The 24,436-nt window shown below is 52.4% G+C and overlaps 1 protein-coding gene across 1 annotated transcript in view; it reads left to right on the top strand.

Annotated features, from left to right (window-relative positions):
- The window catches only part of LOC148511581 (microtubule-actin cross-linking factor 1, isoforms 6/7-like), a 255,456-nt gene that overhangs the window by 107,100 nt on the left and 123,920 nt on the right, over window positions 1–24,436 (top strand). The window contains exon 17 of the mRNA XM_088442060.1: window positions 16,860–16,961. Within this exon, the coding sequence (XP_088298186.1) occupies window positions 16,860–16,961 (102 nt within the window). The remainder of the gene's footprint in view (window positions 1–16,859; window positions 16,962–24,436) is intronic.

Raw genomic sequence — 24,436 nt, 5'->3', positions numbered from 1 at the left:
CACATAAGCACTGGTAGAAGGTAATACATAAACACTGGGAGAAGGTAATACATAAACACTGGGAGAAGGTAATACATAAACACTGGGTTAAGGTAATACATAAACACTGGGAGAAGGTAACACATAAACACTGAGAGAAGATAATACAGAAACACTGGGAGAAGGTAATACATAAACACTGGGAGAAGGTAATTCATAAACAGTGGGAGAAGGTAACACATAAACACTGGGAGAAGGTAACACATAAACACCTGGATAAGGTAATACATAAACACTGGGAGAAGGTGAGTGATAAACACCGGGAGGTGGTAACACATAAATTCAGGGGGAAGGTAATACATAAACACTGGGAGAAGGTAATACATAATCACTGAGAGAAGATAATACAGAAACACTGGGAGAAGGTAATACATAAACAGTGTGAGAAGGTAACACATAAGCACTGGGAGAAGGTAAGACATAAACACTGGGAGATGGTTATACATAAACACTGGGATAAGGTAATACATAAACACTGGGATAAGGTAATACATAAACACTAGGAGAAGGTAATACATAAACACTGACAGAAGGTAATACATAAACACTGGTAGAAGGTAATACATAAACACTGGGAGAAGGTAATACATAAGCACTGGGATAAGGTAATACATAAACACTGGTAGAAGGTTATACATAAACACTGGGAGAAGGTAATACATAAACACTGGGAGAAGGTTATACATAAACACTGGTAGAAGGTAATACATAAACACTGGGAGAAGGTTATACATAAACACTGACAGAAGGTAATACATAAGCACTGGGATAAGGTAATACATAAACACTGGTAGAAGGTAATACATAAACACTGGTAGAAGGTAATACATAAACACTGGTAGAAGGTAACACATAACACTGGGAGAAGGTAATACATAAACACTGGTAGAAGGTAATACATAAACACTGGGATAAGGTAATACATAAACACTTGGATAAGGTAATACATAAACACTGGGATAAGGTAATACATAAACACTGGGATAAGGTAATACATAAACACTGGGAGAAGGTAACACATAAACACTGGGAGAAGGTAACACATAAAACACTAGGAGAAGGTAATACATAAGCACTGGGATAAGGTAATACATAAACACTGGGAGAATGTTATACATAAACACTGGTAGACGGTAATACATAAACACTGGGAGAAGGTAATACATAAACAATGGGAGAAGGTAATACATAAACACTGGAAGAAGGTAATACATAAACACTGACATAAGGTAATACATAAACACTGGGATAAGGTAATACATAAACACTGGTAGAAGGTAATACATAAACACTGACAGAAGGTAATACATAAACACTGGTAGAAGGTAATACATAAACACTGGGAGAAGGTTATACATAAACACTGGGAGAAGGTAATACATAAACACTGGGAGAAGGTAACACATAAACACTGGGAGAAGGTAATACATAAACAGTGGGAGAAGGTAATGCATAAACAGTGGGAGAAGGTAATTTATAAACAGTGAGAGAAGGTAATACATAAACACTGGGAGAAGGTAATGCATAAACACTGGGAGAAGGTAATTTATAAACAGTGAGAGAAGGTAATACATAAACACTGGGAGAAGGTAACGCATAAATTCTGAGAGAAGGTAATACATAAACAGTGGGAGAAGGTAATGCATAAACACTGGGAGAAGGTAATTTATAAACAGTGAGAGAAGGTAATACATAAACACTGGGAGAAGGTAATACATAAACAGTGAGAGAAGGTAACACGTAAACACTGGGAGAAGGTAATACATACACACTGAGAGAAGGTAATACATAAACACTGGGAGAAGGTAACGCATAAACACTGAGAGAAGGTAATACATAAACTCTGGGAGAAGGTAATACATAAACACTGGGAGACGGTAAAACATAAACAGTGGGAGAAGGTAACACATAAACACTGGGAGAAGGTAATTTATAAACAGTGAGAGAAGGTAATACATAAACACTGGGAGAAGGTAATACATAAACACTGGGAGAAGATAACACATACGTATATAATACATAACGTATTGTGCTGCTCCACCGTGGCAATCACATGACTCGCTTCCCTGTGGCTCAACCCACGGCGTCAATGCCACAGGGGAGCATGCATCAGAGGTCACTTCCACCTAGTGGGCTCCTACCTGACTCGGCAGTACTGCAGCTAGGCAAGCTACCCTCCTAGCAGACACGGCAGTACTGCAGCTAGGCAAGCTACCCTCCTAGCTGACTCGGCAGTACTGCAGCTAGGCGAGCTACCCTCCTAGCTGACACGGCAGTACTGCAGCTAGGCAAGCTACCCTACTAGGTGACTCGGCAGTACTGCAGCTAGGCGAGCTACCCACCTAGCTGACACGGCAGTACTGCAGCTAGGCGAGCTACCCTCCTAGCTGACTCTGCAGTACTGCAGCTAGGCGAGCTACCCTCCTAGCTGACTCAGCAGTACTGCAGATAGGCAAGCTACCCTCCTAGGTGAGACGGTGGTACTGCAGCTAGACAAGCTACCCTCCTAGCTGACACGGCAGTACTGCAGCCAATGGGCTTGCAAGCAGTACTGCAGCTAGGCGAGCTACCCTCCTAGCTGACTCAGCAGTACTGCAGCTAGGCGAGCTACCCTCCTAGCTGACTCGGCAGTACTGCAGCTAGGCGAGCTACCCTCCTAGCTGACACGGTGGTACTTCAGCTAGGCGAGCTACCCTCCTAGCTGACATGGTGGTACTGCAGCTAGACAAGCTACCCTCCTAGCTGACACGGCAGTACTGCAGCCAATAGCTTGCAAGCTACCCTCCTAGCTGACTCGGCAGTACTGCAGCTAGGCGAGCTACCCTGCTAGCTGACTCGGCAGTACTGCAGCTAGGCAAGCTACCCTCCTAGCTGACAAGCTGGTACTGCAGCTAGACAAGCTACCCTCCTAGCTGACACGGCAGTACTGCAGCCAATAGCTTGCAAGCTACCCTCCTAGCTGACTCAGCAGTACTGCAGCTAGGAGAGCTACCATCCTAGCTGACTCGGCAGTACTGCAGCTAGGCGAGCTACCCTCCTAGGTGACTCAGCAGTACTGCAGCTAGGCGAGCTACCCTCCTAGCTGACTCTGCAGTACTGCAGCTAGGTGAGCTACCCTCCTAGCTGACTCTGCAGTACTGCAGATAGGCGAGCTATCCTCCTAGCTGACACGGCAGTACTGCAGCCAATAGCTTGCAAGCTACCCTCCTAGCTGACTCGGCAGTACTGCAGCTAGGCGAGATACCATCCTAGCTGACTCAGCAGTACTGCAGCTAGGCGAGCTACCCTCCTAGCTGAATCTGCAGTACTGCAGCTAGGCGAGCTACCCTCCTAGCTGACTCGGCAGTACTGCAGATAGGCGAGCTACCCTCCTAGCTGACACAGCAGTACTGCAGCCAATAGCTTGCAAGCTAACCTCCTAGCTGACTCAGCAGTACTGCAGCTAGGTGAGCTACCATCCTAGCTGACTCAGCAGTACTGCAGCTAGGCGAGCTACCCTCCTAGGTGACTCTGCAGTACTGCAGCTAGGCGAGCTACCCTCCTAGCTGACTCTGCAGTACTGCAGCTAGGCGAGCTACCCTCCTAGCTGACTCGGCAGTACTGCAGATAGGCAAGCTACCCTCCTAGCTGACATGGCAGTACTGCAGCCAATAGCTTGCAAGCTACCCTCCTAGCTGACTCAGCAGTACTGCAGCTAGGCGAGCTACCATCCTAGCTGACTCAGCAGTACTGCAGCTAGGCGAGCTACCACCCTAGCTGACTCTGCAGTACTGCAGCTAGGCGAGCTACCCTCCTAGCTGACTCGGCAGTACTGCAGCTAGGCGAGCTACCCTCCTAGCTGACACGGTGGTACTGCAGCTAGGCGAGCTACCCTCCTAGCTGACACGGTGGTACTGCAGCTAGGCAAACTCCCCTCCTAGCTGACACGGCAGTACTGCAGCCAATAGCTTGCAAGCTACCCTCCTAGCTGACTCAGCAGTACTGCAGCTAGGCGAGCTACCGTCCTAGCTGACTCAGCAGTACTGCAGCTAGGCGAACTACCCTCCTTGGTGACTCAGCAGTACTGCAGCTATGCGAGCTACCCTCCTAGCTGACTCAGCAGTACTGCAGCTAGGCGAGCTACCATCCTAGCTGACACGGCAGTACTGCAGCTTTGCGAGCTACCATCCTAGCTGACTCAGCAGTACTGCAGCTAGGCGAGCTACCCTCCTAGCTGACATGGTGGTACTGCAGCTAGACAAGCTACCCTCCTAGCTGACACGGCAGTACTGCAGCCAATAGCTTGCAAGCTACCCTCCTAGCTGACTTGGCAGTACTGCAGCTAGGCGAGCTACCCTCCTAGCTGACTCGGCAGTACTGCAGCTAGGCAAGCTACCCTCCTAGCTGACAAGCTGGTACTGCAGCTAGACAAGCTACCCTCCTAGCTGACACGGCAGTACTGCAGCCAATAGCTTGCAAGCTACCCTCCTAGCTGACTCAGCAGTACTGCAGCTAGGAGAGCTACCATCCTAGCTGACTCGGCAGTACTGCAGCTAGGCGAGCTACCCTCCTAGGTGACTCAGCAGTACTGCAGCTAGGCGAGCTACCCTCCTAGCTGACTCGGCAGTACTGCAGATAGGCGAGCTATCCTCCTAGCTGACACGGCAGTACTGCAGCCAATAACTTGCAAGCTACCCTCCTAGGTGACTCGGCAGTACTGCAGCTAGGCGAGATACCATCCTAGCTGACTCAGCAGTACTGCAGCTAGGCGAGCTACCCTCCTAGCTGAATCTGCAGTACTGCAGCTAGGCGAGCTACCCTCCTAGCTGACTCGGCAGTACTGCAGATAGGCGAGCTACCCTCCTAGCTGACACAGCAGTACTGCAGCCAATAGCTTGCAAGCTAACCTCCTAGCTGACTCAGCAGTACTGCAGCTAGGTGAGCTACCATCCTAGCTGACTCAGCAGTACTGCAGCTAGGCGAGCTACCCTCCTAGGTGACTCTGCAGTACTGCAGCTAGGCGAGCTACCCTCCTAGCTGACTCTGCAGTACTGCAGCTAGGCGAGCTACCCTCCTAGCTGACTCGGCAGTACTGCAGATAGGCAAGCTACCCTCCTAGCTGACATGGCAGTACTGCAGCCAATAGCTTGCAAGCTACCCTCCTAGCTGACTCAGCAGTACTGCAGCTAGGCGAGCTACCATCCTAGCTGACTCAGCAGTACTGCAGCTAGGCGAGCTACCACCCTAGCTGACTCTGCAGTACTGCAGCTAGGCGAGCTACCCTCCTAGCTGACTCGGCAGTACTGCAGCTAGGCGAGCTACCCTCCTAGCTGACACGGTGGTACTGCAGCTAGGCGAGCTACCCTCCTAGCTGACACGGTGGTACTGCAGCTAGACAAACTACCCTCCTTGCTGACACGGCAGTACTGCAGCCAATAGCTTGCAAGCTACCCTCCTAGCTGACTCAGCAGTACTGCAGCTGGGCGAGCTACCCTCCTAGCTGACTCAGCAGTACTGCAGCTAGGCGAGCTACCCTCCTAGGTGACTCAGCAGTACTGCAGCTAGGCAAGCTCCCCTCCTAGCTGACACGGCAGTACTGCAGCCAATAGCTTGCAAGCTACCCTCCTAGCTGACTCAGCAGTACTGCAGCTGGGCGAGCTACCCTCCTAGCTGACTCAGCAGTACTGCAGCTAGGCGAGCTACCCTCCTAGGTGACTCAGCAGTACTGCAGCTAGGCAAGCTCCCCTCCTAGCTGACACGGCAGTACTGCAGCCAATAGCTTGCAAGCTACCCTCCTAGCTGACTCAGCAGTACTGCAGCTAAGCGAGCTACCGTCCTAGCTGACTCAGCAGTACTGCAGCTAGGCGAACTACCCTCCTTGGTGACTCAGCAGTACTGCAGCTATGCGAGCTACCCTCCTAGCTGACTCAGCAGTACTGCAGCTAGGCGAGCTACCATCCTAGCTGACACGGCAGTACTGCAGCTAGGCGAGCTACCATCCTAGCTGACTCAGCAGTACTGCAGCTAGGCGAGCTACCCTCTTAGCTGACTCTGCAGTACTGCAGCTAGGCGAGCTACCCTCCTAGCTGACACGGCAGTACTGCAGATAGGCGAGCTACCCTCCTAGCTGAGAAGGCGGTACAGCAGCTAGGCGAACTACCCTCCTAGCTGACTCGGCAGTACTGCAGATAGGCGAGCTACCCTCCTAGCTGACACGGTGGTACTGCAGCTAGACAAGCTACCCTCCTAGCTGACACGGCAGAACTGCAGCCAATAGCTTGCAAGCTACCCTCCTAGCTGACACGGCAGTACTGCAGCCAATAGCTTGCAAGCTACCCTCCTAGCTGACTCAGCAGTACTGCAGCTAGGCGAGATACCATCCTAGCTGACTCAGCAGTACTGCAGCTAGGCGAGCTACCCTCCTAGCTGAATCTGCAGTACTGCAGCTAGGCGAGCTACCCTCCTAGCTGACTCGGCAGTACTGCAGATAGGCGAGCTACCCTCCTAGCTGACACAGCAGTACTGCAGCCAATAGCTTGCAAGCTAACCTCCTAGCTGACTCAGCAGTACTGCAGCTAGGTGAGCTACCATCCTAGCTGACTCAGCAGTACTGCAGCTAGGCGAGCTACCCTCCTAGGTGACTCTGCAGTACTGCAGCTAGGCGAGCTACCCTCCTAGCTGACTCTGCAGTACTGCAGCTAGGCGAGCTACCCTCCTAGCTGACTCGGCAGTACTGCAGATAGGCAAGCTACCCTCCTAGCTGACATGGCAGTACTGCAGCCAATAGCTTGCAAGCTACCCTCCTAGCTGACTCAGCAGTACTGCAGCTAGGCGAGCTACCATCCTAGCTGACTCAGCAGTACTGCAGCTAGGCGAGCTACCACCCTAGCTGACTCTGCAGTACTGCAGCTAGGCGAGCTACCCTCCTAGCTGACTCGGCAGTACTGCAGCTAGGCGAGCTACCCTCCTAGCTGACACGGTGGTACTGCAGCTAGGCGAGCTACCCTCCTAGCTGACACGGTGGTACTGCAGCTAGACAAACTACCCTCCTTGCTGACACGGCAGTACTGCAGCCAATAGCTTGCAAGCTACCCTCCTAGCTGACTCAGCAGTACTGCAGCTGGGCGAGCTACCCTCCTAGCTGACTCAGCAGTACTGCAGCTAGGCGAGCTACCCTCCTAGGTGACTCAGCAGTACTGCAGCTAGGCAAGCTCCCCTCCTAGCTGACACGGCAGTACTGCAGCCAATAGCTTGCAAGCTACCCTCCTAGCTGACTCAGCAGTACTGCAGCTAAGCGAGCTACCGTCCTAGCTGACTCAGCAGTACTGCAGCTAGGCGAACTACCCTCCTTGGTGACTCAGCAGTACTGCAGCTATGCGAGCTACCCTCCTAGCTGACTCAGCAGTACTGCAGCTAGGCGAGCTACCATCCTAGCTGACACGGCAGTACTGCAGCTAGGCGAGCTACCATCCTAGCTGACTCAGCAGTACTGCAGCTAGGCGAGTTACCCTCCTAGCTGACTCTGCAGTACTGCAGCTAGGCGAGCTACCCTCCTAGCTGACACGGCAGTACTGCAGATAGGCGAGCTACCCTCCTAGCTGAGAAGGCGGTACAGCAGCTAGGCGAACTACCCTCCTAGCTGACTCGGCAGTACTGCAGATAGGCAAGCTACCCTCCTAGCTGACACGGTGGTACTGCAGCTAGGCGAGCTACCCTCCTAGCTGACACGGTGGTACTGCAGCTAGACAAGCTACCCTCCTAGCTGACACGGCAGAACTGCAGCCAATAGCTTGCAAGCTACCCTCCTAGCTGACACGGCAGTACTGCAGCCAATAGCTTGCAAGCTACCCTCCTAGCTGACTCAGCAGTACTGCAGCTAGGCGAGCTACCCTCCTAGCTGACTCGGCAGTACTGCAGCTAGGCGAGCTACCCTCCTAGCTGTCACGGTGGTACTGCAGCTAGGCGAGCTACCCTCCTAGCTGACACGGTGGTACTGCAGCTAGACAAGCTACCCTCCTAGCTGAGACGGCAGTACTGCAGCCAATTGCTTGCAAGCTACCCTCCCAGCTGACTCAGCAGTACTGCAGCTAGGCGAGCTACCCTCCTAGCTGACTCAGCAGTACTGCAGCTAGGCGAGCTACCCTCCTAGGTGACTCAGCAGTACTGCAGCTAGGCGAGCTACCCTCCTAGCTGACTCAGCAGTACTGCAGCTAGGCGAGCTACCCTCCTAGTTGACTCAGCAGTACTGCAGCTAGGCGAGCTACCCTCCTAGCTGACTCAGCAGTACTGCAGCTAGGCGAGCTACCCTCCTAGGTGACTCAGCAGTACTGCAGCTAGGCGAGCTACCCTCCTAGGTGACTCAGCAGTACTGCAGCTAGGCGAGCTACCCTCCTAGGCGAGCTACCATCCTAGCTGACTCAGCAGTACTGCAGCTAGGCGAGCTACCATCCTAGCTGACTCAGCAGTACTGCAGCTAGGCGAGCTACCATCCTAGCTGACTCAGCAGTACTGCAGCCAGGCGAGCTACCATCCTAGCTGACTCAGCAGTACTGCAGATAGGCGAGCTACCCCCCTAGCTGACACGGCAGTACTGCAGCCAATAGCTTGCAAGCTACCCTCCTAGCTGACTCAGCAGTACTGCAGCTAGGCGAGCTACCATCCTAGCTGACTCAGCAGTACTGCAGCTAGGCGATCTACCCTCCTAGGTGACTCAGCAGTACTGCAGCTAGGCGAGCTACCCTCCTAGCTGACTCTGCAGTACTGCAGCTAGGCGAGCTACCCTCCTAGCTGACTCGGCAGTACTGCAGATAGGCGAGCTACCCTCCTAGCTGACACGGCAGTACTGCAGCCAATAGCTTGCAAGCTACCCTCCTAGCTGACTCAGCAGTACTGTAGCTAGGCGAGCTACCATCCTAGCTGACTCAGCAGTACTGCAGCCAGGCGAGCTACCCTCCTAGCTGACTCGGCAGTACTGCAGCTAGGCGAGCTAACATCCTAGCTGACTCGGCAGTACTGCAGATAGGCAAGCTACCCTCCTAGCTGACACAGCAGTACTGCAGCCAATAGCTTGCAAGCTACCCTCCTAGCTGACAGCAGTACTGCAGCTAGGCGAGCTACCATCCTAGCTGACTCAGCAGTACTGCAGCTAGGCGAGCTACCCTCCTTGCTGACTCTGCAGTACTGCAGCTAGGCGAGCTACCCTCCTAGCTGACACGGCAGTACTGCAGATAGGCGAGCTACCCTCCTAGCTGACAAGGCAGCACTGCAGCTAGGCGAGCTACCCTCCTAGCTGACTCGGCAGTACTGCAGATAGGCAAGCTACCCTCCTAGCTGACACGGTGGTACTGCAGCTAGGCGAGCTACCCTCCTTGCTGACACGGTGGTACTGCAGCTAGACAAGCTACCCTCCTAGCTGACACGGCAGTACTGCAGCCAATAGCTTGCAAGCTACCCTCCTAGCTGACACGGCAGTACTGCAGCCAATAGCTTGCGAGCTACCCTCCTAGCTGACTCAGCAGTACTGCAGCTAGGCGAGCTACCCTCCTAGCTGACTCGGCAGTACTGCAGCTAGGCGAGCTACCCTCCTAGCTGACACGGTGGTACTGCAGCTAGGCGAGCTACCCTCCTAGCTGACACGGTGGTACTGCAGCTAGACAAGCTACCCTCCTAGCTGACACGGCAGTACTGCAGCCAATAGCTTGCAAGCTACCCTCCCAGCTGACTCAGCAGTACTGCAGCTGGGCGAGCTACCCTCCTAGCTGACTCAGCAGTACTGCAGCTAGGCGAGCTACCCTCCTAGGTGACTCAGCAGTACTGCAGCTAGGCGAGCTACCCTCCTAGCTGACTCGGCAGTACTGCAGCTAGGCAAGCTCCCCTCCTAGCTGACACGGTGGTACTGCAGCTAGACAAACTACCCTCCTAGCTGACACGGCAGTACTGCAGCCAATAGCTTGCAAGCTACCCTCCTAGCTGACTCAGCAGTACTGCAGCTAGGCGAGCTACCATCCTAGCTGACTCAGCAGTACTGCAGCTAGGCGAGCTACCCTCCTAGGTGACTCAGCAGTACTGCAGCTAGGCGAGCTACCCTCCTAGCTGACTCAGCAGTTCTGCAGCTAGGCGAGCTACCATCCTAGCTGACTCAGCAGTACTGCAGCTAGGCTAGCTACCATCCTAGCTGACTCAGCAGTACTGCAGATAGGCGAGCTACCCTCCTAGCTGACACGGCAGTACTGCAGCCAATAGCTTGCAAGCTACCCTCCTAGCTGACTCAGCAGTACTGCAGCTAGGCGAGCTACCATCCTAGCTGACTCAGCAGTACTGCAGCTAGGCGAGCTACCCTCCTAGGTGACTCAGCAGTACTGCAGCTAGGCGAGCTACCCTCCTAGCTGACTCTGCAGTACTGCAGCTAGGCGAGCTACCCTCCTAGCTGACTCGGCAGTACTGCAGATAGGCGAGCTATCCTCCTAGCTGACACGGCAGTACTGCAGCCAATAGCTTGCAAGCTACCCTCCTAGCTGACTCGGCAGTACTGCAGCTAGGCGAGCTACCCTCCTAGCTGACTCAGCAGTTCTGCAGCTAGGCGATCTACCATCCTAGCTGACTCAGCAGTACTGCAGCTAGGCTAGCTACCATCCTAGCTGACTCAGCAGTACTGCAGATAGGCGAGCTACCCTCCTAGCTGACACGGCAGTACTGCAGCCAATAGCTTGCAAGCTACCCTCCTAGCTGACTCAGCAGTACTGCAGCTAGGCGAGCTACCATCCTAGCTGACTCAGCAGTACTGCAGCTAGGCGAGCTACCCTCCTAGGTGACTCAGCAGTACTGCAGCTAGGCGAGCTACCCTCCTAGCTGACTCGGCAGTACTGCAGATAGGCGAGCTATCCTCCTAGCTGACACGGCAGTACTGCAACCAATAGCTTGCAAGCTACCCTCCTAGCTGACTCGGCAGTACTGCAGCTAGACGAGCTACCATCCTAGCTGACTCAGCAGTACTGCAGCTAGGCGAGCTACCCTCCTAGCTGAATCTGCAGTACTGCAGCTAGGCGAGCTACCCTCCTAGCTGACTCGGCAGTACTGCAGATAGGCGAGCTACCCTCCTAGCTGACACGGCAGTACTGCAGCCAATAGCTTGCAAGCTAACCTCCTAGCTGACTCAGCAGTACTGCAGCTAGGCGAGCTACCATCCTAGCTGACTCAGCAGTACTGCAGCTAGGCGAGCTACCCTCCTAGGTGACTCAGCAGTACTGCAGCTAGGCGAGCTACCCTCCTAGCTGACTCTGCAGTACTGCAGCTAGGCGAGCTACCCTCCTAGCTGACTCGGCAGTACTGCAGATAGGCAAGCTACCCTCCTAGCTGACACGGCAGTACTGCAGCCAATAGCTTGCAAGCTACCCTCCTAGCTGACTCAGCAGTACTGGAGCTAGGCGAGCTACCATCCTAGCTGACTCAGCAGTACTGTTGCTAGGCGAGCTACCCTCCTAGGTGACTCAGCAGTACTGCAGCTAGGCGAGCTACCCTCCTAGCTGACTCTGCAGTACTGCAGCTAGGCGAGCTACCCTCCTAGCTGACTCGGCAGTACTGCAGATAGGCGTGCTACCCTCCTAGCTTACACAGCAGTACTGCAGCTAGGCGAGCTACCCTCCTAGCTGACTCGGCAGTACTGCTGCTAGGCGAGCTACCATCCTAGCTGACTCGGCAGTACTGCAGATAGGCAAGCTACCCTCCTAGCTGACACGGCAGTACTGCAGCCAATAGCTTGCAATCTACCCTCCTAGCTGACTCAGCAGTACTGCAGCTAGGCGAGCTACCATCCTAGCTGACTCAGCAGTACTGCAGCTAGGCTAGCTACCCTCCTAGCTGACTCTGCAGTACTGCAGCTAGGCGAGCTACCCTCCTAGCTGACACGGCAGTACTGGAGATAGGCGAGCTACCCTCCTAGCTGACAAGGCAGTACTGCAGCTAGGCGAGCTACCCTCCTAGCTGACTCAGCAGTACTGCAGCTAGGCGAGCTACCTTCCTAGCTGACACGGTGGTACTGCAGCTAGGCGAGCTACCCACCTAGCTGACACGGTGGTACTGCAGCTAGACAAGCTACCCTCCTAGCTGACTCGGCAGTACTGCAGCCAATAGCTTGCAAGCTACCCTCCTAGCTGACATGGCAGTACTGCTGCCCATATCTTGCAAGCTACCCTCCTAGCTGACTCAGCAGTACTGCAGCTAGGTGAGCTACCCTCCTAGCTGACTCTGCAGTACTGCAGCTAGGCGAGCTACCCTCCTAGCTGACACGGTGGTACTGCAGCTAGGCGAGCTACCCTCCTAGCTGACACGGTGGTACTGCAGCTAGACAAGCTACCCTCCTAGCTGACACGCCAGTACTGCAGCCAATTGCTTGCAAGCTACCCTCCCAGCTGACTCAGCAGTACTGCAGCTAGGCGAGCTACCCTCCTAGCTGACTCAGCAGTGCTGCAGCTAGGCGAGCTACCCTCCTAGGTGACTCAGCAGTACTGCAGCTAGGCGAGCTACCCTCCTAGCTGACTCAGCAGTACTGCTGCTAGGCGAGCTACCTTCCTAGCTGACTCAGCAGTACTGCAGCCAGGCGAGCTACCATCCTAGCTGACTCAGCAGTACTGCAGATAGACGAGCTACCCTCCTAGCTGACACGGCAGTACTGCAGCCAATAGCTTGCAAGCTACCCTCCTAGCTGACTCAGCAGTACTGCAGCTAGGCGAGCTACCCTCCTAGGTGACTCAGCAGTACTGCAGCTAGGCGAGCTACCCTCCTAGCTGACTCTGCAGTACTGCAGCTAGGCGAGCTACCCTCCTAGCTGACTCGGCAGTACTGCAGATAGGCGAGCTACCCTCCTAGCTGACACGGCAGTACTGCAGCCAATAGCTTGCAAGCTACCCTCCTAGCTGTCTCAGCAGTACTGCAGCTAGGCGAGCTACCATCGTTGCTGACTCAGCAGTACTGCAGCTAGGCGAGCTACCATCCTAGGTGACTCAGCAGTACTGCAGCTAGGCGAGCTACCCTCCTAGCTGACTCTGCAGTACTGCAGCTAGGCGAGCTACCCTCCTAGCTGACTCGGCAGTACTGCAGATAGGCGAGCTACCCTCCTAGCTGACACGGCAGTACTGCAGCCAATAGCTTGCAAGCTACCCTCCTAGCTGACTCAGCAGTACTGCAGCTAGGCGAGCTACCGTCCTAGCTGACTCAGCAGTACTGCACCTTGGCGAGCTACCCTCCTAGCTGACTCTGCAGTACTGCAGCTAGGCGAGCTACCATCCTAGCTGACTCAGCAGTACTGCAGCCAGGCGAGCTACCCTCCTAGCTGACTCTGCAGTACTGCAGATAGGCAAGCTACCCTCCTAGCTGACATGGCAGTACTGCAGCCAATAGCTTGCAAGCTACCCTCCTAGCTGACAGCAGTACTGCAGCTAGGCGAGCTACCGTCCTAGCTGACTCAGCAGTACTGCACCTTGGCGAGCTACCCTCCTAGCTGACTCTGCAGTACTGCAGCTAGGCGAGCTACCCTCCTGGCTGACTCGGCAGTACTGCAGATAGGCGAGCTACCCTCCTAGCTGACACGGCAGTACTGCAGCTAGGCGAGCTACCCTCCTAGCTGACTCAGCAGTACTGCAGCTAGGCGAGCTACCCTCCTAGGTGAGTCAGCAGTACTGCAGCTAGGCGAGCTACCCTCCTAGCTGACTCGGCAGTACTGCAGCTAGGCGAGCTACCATCCTTGCTGACTCGGGATTACTGCAGATAGGCAAGCTACCCTCCTAGCTGACACGGCAGTACTGCAGCCAATAGCTTGCAAGCTACCCTCCTAGCTGACTCAGCAGTACTGCAGCTAGGCGAGCTACCATCCTAGCTGACTCAGCAGTACTGCAGCTAGGCGAGCTACCCTCCTAGGTGACTCAGCAGTACTGCAGCTAGGCGAGCTACCCTCCTAGGTGACTCAGCAGTACTGCAGCTAGGCGAGCTACCCTCTAGCTGACTCTGCAGTACTGCAGCTAGGCGAGCTACCCTCCTAGCTGACACGGCAGTACTGCAGCTAGGCGAGCTACCATCCTAGCTGACTCAGCAGTACTGCAGCTAGGCGAGCTACCCTCCTAGGTGACTCAGCAGTACTGCAGCTAGGCGAGCTACCCTCCTAGCTGACTCTGCAGTACTGCAGCTAGGCGAGCTACCCTCCTAGCTGACTTGGCAGTACTGCAGCTAGGCTAGCTACCATCCTAGCTGACTCGGCAGTACTGCAGCTAGGCGAGCTACCATCCTAGCTGACTCGGCAGTACTGCAGATAGGCAAGCTACCCTCCTAGCTGACATGGCAGTACTGCAGCCAATAGCTTGCAAGCTACCCTCCTAGCTGACTCAGCAGTACTGCAGCTAGGCGAGCTACCATCCTAGCTGACTCAGCAGTACTGCAGCTAGGCGAGCTACCCTCCTAGCTGACTCTGCAGTACTGCAGCTAGGCGAGCTACCCTCCTAGCTGACAAGGCAGTACTGCAGATAGGCAAGCTACCCTCCTAGCTGACACGGTGGTACTGCAGCTAGGCGAGCTACCCTCCTAGCTGACACGGTGGTACTGCAGCTAGACAAGCTACCCTCCTAGCTGACACGGCAGTATTGCAGCCAATAGCTTGCAAGCTACCCTCCTAGCTGACACGGCAGTACTGCAGCCAATAGCTTGCAAGCTACCCTCCTAGCTGACTCAGCAGTACTGCAGCTAGGCGAGCTACCCTCCTAGCTGACTCGGCAGTACTGCAGCTAGGCGAGCTACCCTCCTAGCTGACAAGGCAGTACTGCAGCTAGGCGAGCTACCCTCCTAGCTGACTCGGCAGTACTGCAGCTAGGCGAGCTACCCTCCTAGCTGACAAGGCAGTACTGCAGCTAGGCGAGCTACCCTCCTAGCTGACTCGGCAGTACTGCAGATAGGCAAGCTACCCTCCTAGCTGACACGGTGGTACTGCAGCTAGGCGAGCTACCCTCCTAGCTGACACGGTGGTACTGCAGCTAGACAAGCTACCCTCCTAGCTGACTCAGCAGTACTGCAGCTAGGCGAGCTACCCTCCTAGCTGACTCAGCAGTACTGCAGCTAGGCGAGCTACCCTCCTAGCTGACTCAGCCGTACTGCTGCTAGGCGAGCTACCATCCTAGCTGACTCAGCAGTACTGCAGCTAGGCGAGCTACCCTCCTAGCTGACTCAGCAGTACTGCAGCTAGGCGAGCTACCCTCCTAGCTGACTCAGCCGTACTGCTGCTAGGCGAGCTACCATCCTAGCTGACTCAGCAGTACTGCAGATAGACGAGCTACCCTCCTAGCTGACACGGCAGTACTGCAGCTAGACGAGCTACCCTCCTAGCTGACTCGGCAGTACTGCAGCTAGGCGAGCTACCCTCCTAGCTGACTCTGCAGTACTGCAGCTAGGCGAGCTACCCTCCTAGGTGACTCAGCAGTACTGCAGCTAGGCGAGCTATCCTCCTAGCTGACTTGGCAGTACTGCAGATAGGCGAGCTACCCTCCTAGCTGACACAGCAGTACTGTAGCCAATAGCTTGCAAGCTACCCTCCTAGCTGACTCAGCAGTACTGCAGCCAGGCGAGCTACCCTCCTAGCTGACTCTGCAGTACTGCAGCTAGGCGAGCTACCCTCCTAGCTGACTCGGCAGTACTGCAGATAGGCAAGCTACCCTCCTAGCTGACACGGCAGTACTCGAGCCAAAAGCTTGCAAGCTACCCTCCTAGCTGACAGCAGTACTGCAGCTAGGCGAGCTACCGTCCTAGCTGACTCAGCAGTACTGCACCTAGGCGAGCTACCCTCCTAGCTGACTCTGCAGTACTGCAGCTAGGCGAGCTACCCTCCTAGCTGACTCGGCAGTACTGCAGATAGGCGAGCTACCCTCCTAGCTGACACGGCAGTACTGCAGCTAGGCGAGCTACCCTCCTAGCTGACTCGGCAGTACTGCAGCTAGGCGACCTACCCTCCTAGCTGACTCGGCAGTACTGCATATAGGTAAGCTACCCTCCTAGCTGACACGGCAGTACTGCAGCCAATAGCTTGCAAGCTACCCTCCTAGCTGACTCAGCAGTACTGCAGCTAGGCGAGCTACCCTCCTAGCTGACTCCGCAGTACTGCAGCTAGACGAGCTACCCTCCTAGCTGACTCGGCAGTACTGCAGCTAGGCGAGCTACCCTCCTAGCTGACTCTGCAGTACTGCAGCTAGGCGAGCTACCCTCCTAGCTGACTCTGCAGTACTGCAGCTAGAAAAGCTACCCTCCTAGCTGACTCGGCAGTACTGCAGCTAGGCGAGCTACCCTCCTAGCTGACTCTGCAGTACTGCAGCTAGGCGAGCTACCCTCCTAGCTGACACGGCAGTACTGCAGATAGGCGAGCTACCCTCCTAGCTGACTCAGCAGTACTGCAGATAGGCAAGCTACCCTCCTAGCTGACACGGCAGTACTGCAGCCAATAGCTTGCAAGCTATCCTCCTAGCTGACTCAGCAGTACTGCAGCTAGGCAAGCTACCATCCTAGCTGACTCAGCAGTACTGCAGCCAATAGCTTGGAAGCTATGGGTTGGAGACCACTGTCATAGATTATGTCACATCTATATTCCCGCTCATAGCAATGTGAATCCTACAATCACTTACAATCCCCTAGCACCAGCTGTTTGTGTGCCCAGCACTGCGTATAGTTCAGCCCGGTTCCCCTAAGGGCTCAGGAGAGGGGTCCCAGCCAGGTACAGTAGCTGCTTAGGATGGAGGGACAGCGGCAGAAGAGTGGGGTTGTCTCCATGTTGTTGGCCTGACTGTCCCTTCATATCGGGATTATTCTCTTCACAGAGGCTGCAGGACTGGCTGCTTCTAGCGGAGCTGAGACTGAATGAAGAGTTCCTGGTGAGCGGAGACCTGGACATGGTGAAGCGGCAGCTGTGTGACCTGAAGGTGGGTACCGGGAGAGCCCGCAGCTCATATGCACCTTACATAGTCATAGGCAGGATGTGAGAGAGACAGAAAACCTGCCCCGTGTACCCGCTCAGCCAGGGCTGTATCCTCTGGGCTAATGGAGGATAATAAAGGGATATGCCATGTAACGTGTGCCGTGTCATGTGTGCCGTGTCATGTGCAATGTATGCAGGGCCTGGCCCTAGCCCAAATTTTTTGGTAAGCGAGTATTTTTTGGGCGCCCCCCTATGCAGTGCCCCCGGTAGTGGTCCCCCCAGTGCAGTGCCCCTTGTGTCCCCAGTAGTAAGCCCCTTATATAGTGCCCCAGTAGTACTCCCCCCCCCCATGCAGTGCCCCCAGTAGTGGTACTCCCCCCCCTATGCAGTGCCCATTATATAGTGCCCCTAGCAATAGTCCCCCCTCTTGTAGTGCCCCCAGTAGTATTCCCCCCTTGTAGTGCCCCCAGTAGTATTTCCCCCCCTTGTAGTGCCCACAGTAGTATTCCCCCCTTGTAGTGCCCCCAGTAGTATTCCCCCCTTGTAGTGCCCCCAGTAGTATTCCCCCTGTAGTGCCTCCAGTAGTAGCCCCCTTGTAGTGCCCCCAGTAGTATTCCCCCCTTGTAGTGCTCCCAGTAGTCCCCCCCTTGTAGTGCCCCCAGTAGTATTCCCCATTGTAGTGCCCCCAGTAGTAATACCCCCCCTTGTAGTGCCCCCAGTAGTCCCCCCCCTCTTGTAGTGCCCCCAGTAGTGTTCCCCCCTTGTAGTGCCCCCAGTAGTGCCCCTAGTAGTATTCCCCCCCTTGTAGTGCCCCCAGTAGTCCCCCCCTCTTGTAGTGACCCCAGTAGTATTCCCCCCCTTGTAGTGCCCCTAGTAGTATTCCCCCCCTTGTAGTGCCCCAAGTAGTAATACCCCCCTTGTAGTGCCCCCAGTAGTCCCCCCCCCTTGTAGTGCCCCCAGTAGTAATCAACCTCCCCCCCCCCGCAGTAGAGACATAATAAAAAAATAAAAAAACAACACTTACCTGACACCCGCTCCTGCTCCTGGTCCCGCCGCCGAGATCAGCTCCTCCGTCCGTCGCTTTGCATTATGGGAGTGACGCGTCACTCCCATTACCCACTGCGGGAGTTGGAAGATGTCCGGCTCTGGCAGTGGGAGCAGCAGCCGATGAGAGTCTGTCTGACTCTCATCAGCTGCTAAAGCAAACACACAGCTGCCGGAGCCGGCGGCTGTGTGTTTGTGCTGCGTAGCGCTGACCGAACTCCGTCCGGTCAGCGCTACACACGCGGTGCAGTCTGTGCCATGTAACGTGTGCCGTGTCATGTGTGCCGTGTCATGTGCAATGTATGCAGGGCCGGCCCTAGCCCAAATTTTTTGGTAAGCGAGTATTTTTTGGGCGCCCCCCCTATGCAGTGCCCCCGGTAGTGGTCCCCCCAGTGCAGTGCCCCTTGTGTCCCCAGTAGTAAGCCCCTTATATAGTGCCCCAGTAGTACTCCCCCCCCCATGCAGTGCCCCCAGTAGTGGTACCCCCCCCTATGCAGTGCCCATTATATAGTGCCCCTAGTAATAGTCCCCCCTCTTGTAGTGCCCCCAGTAGTATTCCCCCCTTGTAGTGCCCCCAGTAGTATTTCCCCCTTGTAGTGCCTCCAGTAGTAGCCCCTTGTAGTGCCCCCAGTAGTATTCCCCCTTGTAGTGCTCCCAGTAGTCCCCCCCTGTAGTGCCCCCAGTAGTATTCCCCCCTTGTAGTGCCCCCAGTAGTAATACCCCCCCTTGTAGTGCCCCCAGTAGTATTCCCCCCCTTGTAGTGCCCCCAGTAGTGCCCCTAGTAGTATTCCCCCTTGTAGTGCCCCCAGTAGTAATACCCCCCTTGTAGTGCCCCCAGTAGTCCCCCCCCTTGTAGTGCCCCCAGTAGTAATCAACATCCCCCCCCCCGCAGTAGAGACATAATAACAAAATAAAAAAACAACACTTACCTGACACCCGCTCCTGCTCCTGGTCCCGCCGCCGAGATCAGCTCCTCCGTCCGTCGCTTTGCATTATGGGAGTGACGCGTCACTCCCATTACCCACTGCGAGAGTTGGAAGATGTCCGGCTCTGGCAGTGGGAGCAGCATCCGATGAGAGTCTGTCTGACTCTCATCAGCTGCTAAAGCAAACACACAGCTGCCGGAGCCGGCGGCTGTGTGTTTGTGCTGTGTAGCGCTGACCGAACTCCGTCCGGTCAGCGCTACACACGCGGTGCAGTCTGTGTCACAGTGACACAGTCTGCCCGCAGCCCGCATGGTATGCAGCTGAGGCGCCCTTCACTATGTGGTGCCTTATTACGCAGCTGCGTACCATGCATAACTGGAGAACCGGCCCTGGATGTATGCCTTGTAATGTGTGCCGTGTCATGTGTGCTGTGTGCTATATGATGTGTGTGATGTGTGCTATACGATGTGTGTCATGTGTGATGTATGCTATATGATGTGTAATGTGTGCTATATGATGTGTGTGATGTGTGCTATACGATGTGTGTCATGTGTGATGTATGCTATATGATGTGTAATGTGTGCTATATGATGTGTGTCATGTGTGATGTGTGCTACATGATGTCATGTGTGCCATGTAATGTTTGCCGTGTCATGTGTGATGTGTGCCATGCAATGTGTGATGTCTGCTATATGATGTGTGTCATGTGTGATGTGTGCTATATGATGTGTGTCATGTGTGATGTGTGCTATATGATGTGTGCCGTGTGATGTGTGTCATGTGTGCCATGTAATGTGATGTGTGCTATATGATGTGTGTCATGTGTGATTTGTGCCATGTAATGTCATGTGTGATGTGATGTGTGGCATGTAATGTGTGCTGTGTCATGTGTGATGTGTGCTATGTAATCTGTGACGTGTCATGTGTGCCATGTAATGTTTGCCGTGTGATGTGTGCCATGTACTGTGTGCCATGATGTGGTGTGTGCCATGTACTGTATGCCATGTCATGTGTGATGTGTGCTATCTAATGTGTGATGTGTGCTATGTAATGTGTGCTGTGTCATGTGTGATGTGTGCTATGTAATGTGTGCCGTGTACTGTGATGTGTGTGCCATGATGTGATGTGTGTCATGTGTTCCATGTAATGTTTGCCGTGTGATGTGTGCCATGTACTGTGATGTGTGTGCCATGATGTGATGTGTGCCATGTACTGTATGCCATGTACTGTGTGCCGTGTCATGTGTGATGTGTGCTATCTAATGTGTGATGTGTGCTATGTAATGTGTGCCGTGTCATGTGTGATGTGTGCTATGTAATGTGTCATGTGTGATGTGTGCTATGTAATGTGTGTCGTGTCATGTGTGATGTGTGCTATGTAATGTGTGATGTGTCATATGTGATGTGTGTCGTGTGATGTGTCATGTGTGATGTGTCCTATGTAACGTGTTGTGTGATGTGTGCTATGTGATGTGTACCGTGTCCTGTGTGATGTGCCATGTAATGTGTGCCGTGTCATATGTAATGTGTGTCGTGTGATATGTGTCCTATGTAACGTGTCATGTGTGATGTGTCCTATGTAATGTGTGATGTGTACTGTGTCATGTGTGCTGTGTCATGTGTGATGTGTGCTATATGATGTGTGTGATGTGTGCTATACGATGTGTGTCATGTGTGATGTATGCTATATGATGTGTAATGTGTGCTATATGATGTGTGTGATGTGTGCTATATGATGTGTGTCATGTGTGATGTGTGCTACATGATGTGTGTTATGTGTGATGTGTGCTATATGATGTGTGTCATGTGTGATGTGTGCTATGTATTGTGTGTTGTGTCATGTGTGATGTGTGCTATATAATGTGTGCCGTGTGATGTGTGCTATATGATGTGTGTGATGTGTGCTATACGATGTGTGTCATGTGTGATGTATGCTATATGATGTGTAATGTGTGCTATATGATGTGTGTGATGTGTGCTATATGATGTGTGTCATGTGTGATGTGTGCTACATGATGTGTGTTATGTGTGATGTGTGCTATATGATGTGAGTCATGTGTGATGTGTGCTATGTATTGTGTGTCGTGTGATGTGTGCTATGTAATGTGTGCCATGGTACGTGTGATGTGTACTATGTAATGTGTGCCGTGTCATGTGTGATGTGTGCTATATGATGTGTATCATGTGTGATGTGTGCTATGTAATGTGTGCCATGTCACGTGTGATGTATGCTATGTAATGTGTGCTATATGATGTGTGTCGTGTGTGATGTGTGCTATGTAATGTGTGCTGTGTCATGTGTTCTTTGTAATGTGTGCCATGTCATGTGTGATGTGTGCTATATGATGTGTGTCATGTGTGATGCGTGCTATGTAATGTGTGCCGAGACACATGTGATGTGTGCTATGTAATGTGTGCCATGTCATGTGTGATGTGTGATATGTAATGTGTGATGTGTGTTATATGATGTGGGATATGTAATGTGTGATGTGTGCTATATGATGTGTAATATGTAATGTGTGCTATATGGTGTGTGTGATGTGTGCTATATGATGTGCGATATGTTATGTGTGCTGTGTCATGTGTGGTGTTTGGTTAGTGTGTGATGTGTAGTGTGTTTGATAGATATGTGTGTGTGCCATTTGATGTGTGTGATGTGTAATATGTGTGAGGTGTGTGAGTGCCATGTTGTGTGATAAGTATATGTGTTGTGTCATGTGTGCTATATTATGTGTGAGCCATGTGATGTGTGGTGTTATGTGTGATGTGTTGTGTTGTGTTTATGATGTGTGTGAGATGTGTAGTGTGTGATATATGTGGTGTGTGATGTATTGTGTGTGATAGGTATGTGTGTATCATTTGATGTGTGTGATGTGTAGTGTGTGTGATAGATGTGGTGTGTGTGCCATGGTGTGTGTGTGATAGGTATGTGTGTGGTGTGTGATGTGTAGTGTGTGTGATAGGTATGTGTGTGGTGTGTGATGTGTAGTGTGTGCGATAGATGTGTGTGTGCCATGTTGTGTGTGATGTATGGTGTGTGATAGGTATGTGTGTGATGTGTAGTATGTGTGATAGGTATGTGTGTGGTGTGTGATGTGTAGTGTGTGCGATAGATGTGTGTGCCATTTTGTGTGTGATGTGTAGTGTGTGATAGGTATGTGTGTGGTGTGTGATGTGTAGTGTGTGCGATAGATGTGTGTGTGCCATGTTGTGTGTGATGTATGGTGTGTGATAGGTATGTGTGTGATGTGTAGTGTGTGTGATAGATGTGGTGTGTGTGCCATGGTGTGTGTGTGATAGGTATGTGTGTCGTGTGTGATGTGTAGTGTGTGTGATAAGTTGCACAATTGTGGGCATGTTTGCGTGTGCAGAGATAAATGCTGCTCCTATGTGACTGCACCGCCTCATCTCGCTGCCATTATCATCAGCCATTTCCTTGGGGCAGGAGGTGTGACTGAAAGCAGACAGATCTCTGCGTACGCTGACCTCCGAGTAGTTGCAAGTGGAGTTGCGGCTGAGACTCTGATAATTGCTCTAATCTGCACAGTCTGCTAGGTATCGCGATACCCGTACACGGACGGCGTTGTGTGCAACTCTGAATCAGGCCAGTGTGTCTAGAAATATGTCTCCGCATGAGGGGTGGCACGGGGGGCAAAACACCTTATATTATAGTACAGGGAGAGACCTGGGGACAAAACACCTTATATTATAGTACAGGGAGAGACCTGGGGACAAAACACCTTATATTATAGTACAGGGAGAGACCTGGGGGCAAAACACCTTATATTATAGTACAGGGAGAGACCTGGGGGCAAAACACCTTATATTATAGTACAGGGAGAGACCTGGGGGCAAAACACCTTATATTATAGTACAGGGAGAGACCTGGGGGCAAAACACCTTATATTATAGTACAGGGAGAGACCTGGGGACAAAACACCTTATATTATAGTACAGGGAGAGACCTGGGGGCAAAACACCTTATATTATAGTACAGGGAGAGACCTGGGGGCAAAACACCTTATATTATAGTACAGGGAGAGACCTGGGGGCAAAACACCTTATATTATAGTACAGGGAGAGACCTGGGGGCAAAACACCTTATATTATAGTACAGGGAGAGACCTGGGGACAAAACACCTATATTATAGTACAGGGAGAGACCTGGGGACAAAACACCTTATATTATAGTACAGGGAGAGACCTGGGGACAAAACACCTTATATTATAGTACAGGGAGAGACCTGGGGGCAAAACACTTTATATTATAGTGCAGGGAGAGACCTGGGGGCAAAACACCTTATATTATAGTACAGGGAGAGACCTGGGGACAAAACACCTTATATTATAGTACAGGGAGAGACCTGGGGGCAAAACACCTTATATTATAGTTAGTACAGGGAGAGACCTGGGGGCAAAACACCTTATATTATAGTACAGGGAGAGACCTGGGGGCAAAACACCTTATATTATAGTACAGGGAGAGACCTGGGGGCAAAATACCTTATATTATAGTACAGGGAGAGACCTGGGGGCAAAACACCTTATATTATAGTACAGGGAGAGACCTGGGGACAAAACACCTTATATTATAGTACAGGGAGAGACCTGGGGGCAAAACACCTTATATTATAGTACAGGGAGAGACCTGGGGACAAAACACCTTATATTATAGTACAGGGAGAGACCTGGGGACAAAACACCTTATATTATAGTACAGGGAGAGACCTGGGGGCAAAACACCTTATATTATAGTGCAGGGAGAGACCTGGGGGCAAAACACCTTATATTATAGTACAATCAGAGACCTGGGGACAAAACACCTTATATTATAGTACAGGGAGAGACCTGGGGGCAAAACACCTTATATTATAGTACAGGGAGAGACCTGGGGGCAAAACACCTTATATTATAGTACAGGGAGAGACCTGGGGGCAAAACACCTTATATTATAGTACAGGGAGAGACCTGGGGGCAAAACACCTTATATTATAGTACAGGGAGAGACCTGGGGGCAAAACACCTTATATTATAGTACAGGGAGAGACCTGGGGGCAAAACACCTTATATTATAGTACAGGGAGAGACCTGGGGGCAAAACACCTTATATTATAGTACAGGGAGAGACCTGGGGGCAAAACACCTTATATTATAGTACAGGGAGAGACCTGGGGGCAAAACACCTTATATTATAGTACAGGGAGAGACCTGGGGGAAAAACACCTTATATTATAGTACAGGGAGAGACCTGGGGGAAAAACACCTTATATTATAGTACAGGGAGAGCCCTGGGGGCAAATTTACTATTTTTATACATTTTAAATCAATCTATAAATAAATATGTAGGAAGCGCTTGACAGGATATATAAGCTGGAATGGGACTATGAGATGTGTGTTTAGAATGTAATTATGAGCTATAACAATGTACAGTGTGTGAATTAATATGTAGATGGTGTTGATTGTGTATAGGAGATGGTGTACCTGGGAACCACTGATTAAAAATAAAAATA

This window comes from Taudactylus pleione, unplaced genomic scaffold, assembly GCF_031769625.1.
Source record: "Taudactylus pleione unplaced genomic scaffold, aTauple2 ptg000304l, whole genome shotgun sequence".
In the NCBI taxonomy this organism is placed as follows: domain Eukaryota; kingdom Metazoa; phylum Chordata; class Amphibia; order Anura; family Myobatrachidae; genus Taudactylus; species Taudactylus pleione.
Note: the sequence above shows the minus strand (reverse complement) of the source record. Positions and strands in the feature narration are given on the sequence as shown.